Source organism: Panicum hallii, chromosome 5 (assembly GCF_002211085.1).
Source record: "Panicum hallii strain FIL2 chromosome 5, PHallii_v3.1, whole genome shotgun sequence".
NCBI classification, from domain to species: Eukaryota; Viridiplantae; Streptophyta; class Magnoliopsida; order Poales; family Poaceae; genus Panicum; species Panicum hallii.
The window spans coordinates 47,917,890-47,925,642 of NC_038046.1; the positions used below are offsets into that span (position 1 = coordinate 47,917,890).

Below are 7,753 nucleotides of genomic sequence, written 5' to 3' on the forward strand. Positions count from 1 at the left end.
TGATGTTTCTGACGGCAGAAGCTTCAGGGCACTTGGTGAACTTGTCGATGGCGACGTAGAGTTACTCGAAGCCGCCAATGACCTTTGGAAACGGACCTAGAATATCAACCCCCCAGACCACGAGGGGCCATGACAAAGGGATGAGCTGTACGAGCTGTGCTGGCGTATGGATTTGTTTCGCGTGGAACTGGCATGCCTTGCATTGTTGAACCAACACAGTCGCATCCTTGAGGGTTGTTGGCTAGTAGAAGCCGTGCCTGAAGGCCTTCCCAACCAACGTGCGAGCTACAGAATGACTTCCGCACTCGCCCTCATGGATGTCCATGAGAATCTCATGGCCTTCTTCCTGGGTAATGCACTTGAGGAGCACGCCACTTTGGCCACGCCGGTAGAGGTCCCCTTCTACCAGCACGTACCTCCGGCTTTGCCGGACGACACGTTCCGCAGAAACGTCGTCTTCAGGAAGGCGGTTGTCCTTCAGGTAGCCCCGGATCTCGCAGATCCATGCATTGGGGCCCCCCTGAGAATCTCCAGCTAGGTCCGGCCCTGCTTGCGCAGGGCCGGGACCTCTTTCGCCGGTTGGTGGGACCTTAGAGGTTGAGGCCACCATAGTTCCGACGATTAAGTCGGTTCCGTCTTCACTCAGGTCGGCAGCCCGGGCGGATGGTTGTTGCACCCGATGGACAAAGACTCCATCTTGTGCATGCTCCTGACTCGACGCCATGCTGGATAGTTGTAACACCCTAAAAATGCCTTTCCAAATTTTAGTAATTAAATTGCTTTTATTAGCGAGTGGTCATAAAAATATAGGGTAAATAAAACACTTTGGGAAAATTTAAAAGCAAATTAAGTTTTAGAAACTTGATGTTTTGCATTCATGCTGTTGCATATTTTATTAATGCTTGTGTGCTTGTGTTGGTGGACCCCACCTTTTCTTTTCTTTTCCCCATTTCTTTAATCCTTTCTTTGTCCATCTTTTTCCAAAAGTCTGATTTCCCCCCTCTATCTTTCCTCCCCTCTTCTTCTTTCCTGTTGGCCCAGCAGCGCTGGCCCACGCGCGCGCCACGCTCCTTCCTCCCCCGCACGCGCACCCTGCCTGGGCCGTTGGTCCACCCCGCGCGCGCCTCCCTTCCCCCTGGGCCGCGGCCCAACTCCGCGCGCGCCACCTCCGCCCGTGCGACTGACAGGTGGGGCCCACCTGTCAGCCCCTTCCTCTAGCTCGCCGCCGCGCCCGCAATCAGCGCCGCCCGCCGCCTCCTTCCATACTTGGCCGGGGAACTTTCCCCGCGCCCGACGCGCCTCCCCCTACCAATAAAACCAACCCCGCCGCTCACCCGCCGCGTCTTTTCCACCCCACAGCGCCAACCCTAGCCGCCCGCCGCCTCCACATCGTGAAATCGAGCTTCACCGCCGTCCTCGAGCTCCGCCGCTCGCCGCCGTCGCCTCCAGTCCGCCCGAGCCCCCCTGACCCCGTGGTAAGCCTCGTGGTGAGCTCCGCTCCTTCCCCGCGGTCTTTTCTCCCTCCCTCACGCTCTGGAGCCCCCAAACCCCTAGCTCCAGCAAACCCTAACCTCGCCGGCCATGGCGCCGCCGCTCACCACCGCGCTCCGGCCGCGCGCGCGCCACCCCGTCGCCGCCCCTGATCTGGACCACACGATTTCAAACGCACAGCCCAGATTAGATCTGGGCGTACCCTTTCGCCCCCGTCAGCGCCGCATCAGCCCCCCGCCGCGTCAGCTGCTGGCGTTAGCACGACGTCAGCAGCCACCGTACCCGCAGCCCCCTTTTGCAGAAAGGGCCCTATACTTTCTTCTATTCACGATCTAGTCCCCGGCAGTTCAAAAATATTTACTTATAGGCCATGTTCCTTCTGTTTTAGCTAAAACACCTGTTATTTATAAAATTAGGTTTTTACGCGTTAGACCTTGCGTTTGTATACGTATTTGCGTATAGGCCCTCGGTTTCTTGCAGATAGGTCCCTGGAAATTTCAGAAACTTGCCAGCAAGCCCCTATAGCTTGTTTTGAGCGTAGATTTCGCGTTTTAGCTCCGATTAGAGTGATTCTTGCGCTCATGTGTTCGTAGCAAAGCGTAGAATAGTTTAGTAGCTTTCTTTTTCTCTTTTGCTACTGTTTGGTGTACTGTTCTAATAGAGTAGCTTTTGTTTGCATGTATTGGCTGGTGTGAATGCTTGTGTGGTGCTTTGCGTGACCAGTCGGTGAGCCTTTCGAGTTCGTGAACGACTAAGGCTACGAGGAGCAGGACCCACAGGACCAGCAGCAGTACTACGAGGAAGGCAAATATAGCACGGACAATCCTTGTTACCTACACACCATTAATTTAATATTCATATGCATGTGTCTACAACTTGATTTACCCTAAGGTTGTACCTAGATCTTTATATCCTTTTACTCCTTGTCACCTGAGGGTTTTGCATGATGGGTAGTCTATGCTAAGCGCAGCACGTTCACCTTTAAATAAATGCTAATACTGATTAATGGTTCACTATAATCAATTTGTAAAACTTGTTTTTCTAGCAACATGGTCCAGGGAGCTAGGACCTGGGCTTCGCGCCTTGTTCTAGTGTCTCTCCGTAAGGTCCAGTTCAGAAAGCGGCAACCCAGGAACCTGTCGCCACCGCTGGAACTATTATGCCTCTGGTCTTGGACTAGTAGCTTGTACGTCTCTAGCTTGCTAGTAGTTACCGAAAGGCGTACGTGGGGAGCTGCAGTTCAAGTATGGCTTTTGATCCATCGAGGACGGGAGATCTGTCGGCTATGTCTCGTTAGGCACAGTCCCATGATGGGAGCTCCTGCGACAGGAAGCTCCACACGTTGCGCTTGATGGGTGTGAAGCCCACGCTCCGGACGCCAATGATCCCCCTATGGTGCGTAAGATCCATAGGCACAAGTCATTCTCGATGCCTCGGGGTTATGCGCTGCAAGTTGGACCAAAACGGCTACTGTGCTTGTTAGGGTGTCTTGTGAAATGCCTCGTAGCATCCCTATGCAATCACACCTCGGAAGTGTGGTATGTGCTTGGCCGGCATAGCATGGTTGGGTTTAAAGTTCTTTTGAGCTTTTACACGACTGGCTGGGTAAAGGGCGAGACCTCTGCAGAGTGTACATCTATCATGATAGCCGTGCCCACGGTCACGAGCGGTCTGGATCCTTTCTGATTAGTGGTTTCCTTTTTCAGAATGAAATGCTAAGATGATGTCTCTCCTTAATTATTTACATGTTTATTAAAGTTGGGTTACAACTGGGAGATACTCACACTTGTAGTAACTTGGTAAATGTTAAAATGAATCAACTAAAATTGCTTATGCAGTTTAGCCGTGTCAAGCCTTTCTTTAGCCTTCATTCATTCGTGATATACATGCTAAGTAAGATGGAGTTACTTACACTTGTCAAATCAACAAAATCCCGGACGGGTACTCAGATGAAGCAGCTCGCAAGGCAGCACTTGCGGATCTTCCCGAGGAGTTTCGGGACTTCTAGGCTGTGGTCCACCAGTCATGCATCCCTGTGGAGTGTGGCACCACGTGAGAGATTAATAAATAGACTTCCGCTGTGTTTGGTTAAGGACATGTGTCCTTTGTAATCTCTGATGTTATCGTCTCTTTTTCGAGCACTGGTATACTTTGATTATCATATTTTGTACGCTCTATGTGTGTTTGGACTTTCTGGGTACACATATAGCAGCATCCCGGTTCTTATAAAATCGGGTGTGACAGAATTGGTATCAATACCGTGCTGACTGTAGGATGCGCAGCCTAGGTAGAAATGGTCGACTAGAGTTTTGTTTACTCTTGGTTTTAAAAATTCTTGTTTTGTTTGGTTTGTTTAAAAATTTATATGTTCTTGCTCTAGCCCAATCTATTGCAAAAGTTTTTACGATTTCCTTTTCTTTCCTCTTTTTATAGATGGGTCGCATGAGGCAGACCGCTCGCAAGAGCACTTTTTCCTTCCACCTCGTGTTCGTGAGTTTCCGCTGGGGGTGACCATTCCAGATGCGTACCGTCAGTGGAAGGAGAGGCGTCAGGATGAGGAGCTCCGCAGGTGGCAGGCACTAGCACAGCAGCAGATGGACGAGATCCGCGAGCAGCATGCAGCGGCAGGTCTGCATGTGGAGGCAGATGACCAGCAGGAGGACTCAGAGGAGGATCCTGAGGAGGTAGAGCTCATGCAGACTGACGAGCAGCAGGAAGAGCAGCAGGAGGACCCACAGGGTGAGCAGGAGGACCAGCAGGATGGGTGACAGGCAGCAGGAGGTGATCCGGATGATGACGAGCCCGATGATGATGATGATGAGGACGAGGATGATGATGATGCCGAGCAGGATGACTCGGATGAGGCTGAGGAGGAGGAGGATGACACTAAGGAGGATGAGCCTGCACCAGTTATACCCCCTGCAGCAGTTTGCCGGAGCCACCAGTTCAGCCCGCTCCAGGACCTTTGGCTCAGGGATGGACCGTTGTCACCTGCACCAGAGATGGGGGTGACAACTTCTTCCACCGCCGCCTGATCAGCCTTCTCAGGGATCACTACGGATGGGGCAACGTTGGTGTGGAGTATCATAGTGAGCAGTGGACACACCCCCGCTACCGTCACTACTGGAAGACTAAGGTGCACATCAGGGTCAGCAGTTACAGGCGGAGGGCTGCACGCGAGGGCTCGCTACGGATCAGCTAGCTCTCTCACCACCATCGACCCTTAGTTGTCTACCATGAGTCTTGTAATAAAAACGTGTAGTGATGCGTTGCGTTTTGAGTCGAGTTGAGTCATTTGTGGAACTATGCCTTTTTGTGATTTGGAATGCTTATCATTATGTTTATGCTTGATTTGGATCTTTGTATTGATTGCGATGAATGTGGACAAATGTCTGCAGACATCTAGTTATGGTTTAAGGATTAAGGTTTAATGAATTAAATAGCGGGGTTTCTTTGCTTATCTTGTATCTCTTTCACGATTACGTTGTGCCTATCAAGATCAGTCTGTTAATGTACCTGATTTCACCATGAATCATGTTCAGAATTGCATATGTCATGGTCAGAAAATATGAATCGAATTATGTGATGGTGACAGATGGTTGATACAAGGAGAACCGCCACCGGTGGCAGTAGCAACCAGAACACGAACGCCAACCCACCACCGCCGGCGCCACAGCCACCATCTATGGAAACCTTAATGGAAATGCAGACTCAACTGATGCAACAGATGGCGCAAACCATGGCGGTGATGCAATAGAATCAGCAGAACCCGCATGTACACCCTCACCCCATGCCTGTGAGGGACAAGCGAGCTGAGTTCATGAGGGGCCGACCACCCACCTTCTCCAAAGCCAGCGAGCCACTGCAAGCGGATGACTGGCTCAAGGCAGTGGAAAGGCAGCTTGACATCGCTCAGTGCGATGATAGAGAGAAGGTCCTGTATGAATCAGGACAGCTTCAGGGAGCAGCTCTGGACTGGTGGGATGCATAATTGTATGCGCATCCCAATCGTGATCAAATCACCTGGCAGCAATTTCGTGACAGTTTCCGCGCTCATCATGTGCCGGAAGGGCTGAGGACCCTGAAGAAGAAGGAGTTCTTGTCACTGAAACAAGAGGGGATGAGTGTCATGGCTTATCGTGACAAATTCATTGAGCTATCTCGCTATGCCCAAGAAGAGGTAACGATTGACCGCAAGAGACAGGCTCGATTCCGGGATGGACTACGGGATGAGCTGCAATTACAGTTGATGTGTATCATGTTTGGAAGCTTCCATCAGCTGGTGGATGGGGCCCTCATGGTAGAGCACAAACGCCAGGAGATAGAAAACAAGAAGAGGAAGTTCATGAATCAGCAGGCTGGGAGCAGCACCCGCCCCCGCTTCAACCCCCAGATGGGAAATCAGCTGAACCAGCAGCGCTTCCAGGGCCAGTCAAGTCTGCTGAACCGTAATCGGAACCAGCAGCGCCCCCAGTATTCTTTTCCCTAGCAGCAGCAGCAGCAGCGTCACCTTCCGGCTCCGCAGCAGAATGCCCAGGCTCTACGGCTTCCCCAGGCTAACAACCCAATGGGGCAGAGGGGATGCTTTCACTGTGGCGAACCGGGACATTTTGCTCACGCCTGCCCCAAGAAAAATCAGAATGCCGCCGGCCAGAACAACAACCAAAGGGTTGGACCGCCGCCAGCTCAGAATGGGAACCAGCAGATGCAGGGCAACCGAGGTCAGCAGAACTTCGCCAGGGGCAGACTCAACCACATGGGTGCAGAGACTGCACAAGGAGCGCCTGACGTGGTCGTCGGTACGTTCCCAATCAACTCCCACCCTGCTACAGTATTGTTTGATTCTGGAGCATCGCATGCATTCATATATGCTGATTTCGTAAAAAGGCCTCAATGCTTATGCAACCCATGAAAAATCCTATGATAGTTACATCACCGGGAGGGGAACTGCGAGCCACTTTATTCTGTCCCAAGGTTACACTTGCCATAAGGGGGTAGACTTCCTAGTATACCCGATAGTCTTGAACTCCATTGGGATGGATATGATCTTGGGAATGAGTTGGCTAGCAAGACATGATGGGGTAATACGGTGTTCCAAGAGGGCAGTGGAACTAGTAACACCGTCAGGGGATAAGATTGAGTATCAGGCCACTAGTTTGCTAGAGTACTGCCAAGTCAACCAAGCTGAGGGAAAGGCTCTTGAAGACATCAGGGTCGTGAGCGAGTTCCCAGATGTGTTTCAAGATGAGTTGCCAGGTATGCCCCCAGAACGCGAAGTTGAATTTCTTATAGATCTAAAACCTGGCACTGGACCCATAGCAAAAACACATTATAAGATGGGGGCTAAGGAGTTAGAAGAACTTAAGGTTCAATTAAAGGAATTGCTAGACAAGGGGTATACCCGTCGTAGCACATCTCCTTGGGCAGCACCAGTGCTGTTTGTCGATAAGAAGGACAGGACTAAGAGGATGTGTATAGATTATCGGCCCTCAATGAGGTGACCATCAAGAATAAATATACGTTGCCAAGGATAGATGTTCTGTTCGATCAGTTGCGAGGAGCTTGTGTATTCTTCAAGATAGATCTTAGATCAGGGTACCATCAAATGAGGATTAGAGCCTCTGATATCCACAAGACAGCCTTTACCACCCGCTATGGCCTATACAAGTTCACGGTTATGTCTTTCGGACTGACCAATGCACCTGCCTACTTTATGTACTTGATGAACAATGTGTTCATGGATTACCTGGATGAGTTCGTGATAGTGTTCATCGATGACATCCTGGTGTTCTCCAAGAACGAGGATGAGCATGAGGAGCACTTGAGACTAGTCTTGCAGAGACTTAGAGAACATCAAATCTATGCTAAGTTCAGCAAGTGTGACTTCTGGTTGAAGGAAGTGGGATTCCTGGGTCATGTGATATCCAATGGTGGGGTAGCGGTGGACCCGAAGAAAGTTAGTGATGTGTTGAGCGTGGAACCACCAAAGGACGTGAGCCAAATAAGGAGTTTTCTTGGAATGGCTGGATATTACCGGCGATTCATCGAGGGATTCTCCAAGCTCGTTAAACCGATGACATCGCTGCTGGAGAAGAATGCCAAGTTTGTGCGGGCTGAAAAATGCCAAGCCAGCTTCGAGGAGTTGAAGAAAAGGTTGACCACAGCACCGGTATTAGTGTTATCAGACATAACCAAGGGTTTCTCCATATACTGCGACGCATCTGGTCAAGGTCTGGGATGTGTGCTCATGCAGGAGGGTAAG

At 50.8% G+C, this 7,753-nt stretch overlaps 1 protein-coding gene across 1 annotated transcript; it reads right to left on the bottom strand.

The window, feature by feature from the left end:
- Nucleotides 1-241: 241 nt before the first annotated feature.
- On the bottom strand, nucleotides 242-610 carry LOC112892686. The gene has a single exon (XM_025959814.1). It carries the CDS (start codon nucleotides 608-610, stop codon nucleotides 242-244), a length of 369 nt encoding a protein of 122 aa, XP_025815599.1.
- Between the last annotated feature and the right edge of the window lie 7,143 nt (nucleotides 611-7,753).

What these genes read in the sequence shown, in the direction of transcription:
- LOC112892686 (XM_025959814.1), bottom strand. Translation starts at nt 610, where the DNA reads ATGGTGGCCTCAACCTCTAAGGTCCCACCAACCGGCGAAAGAGGTCCC.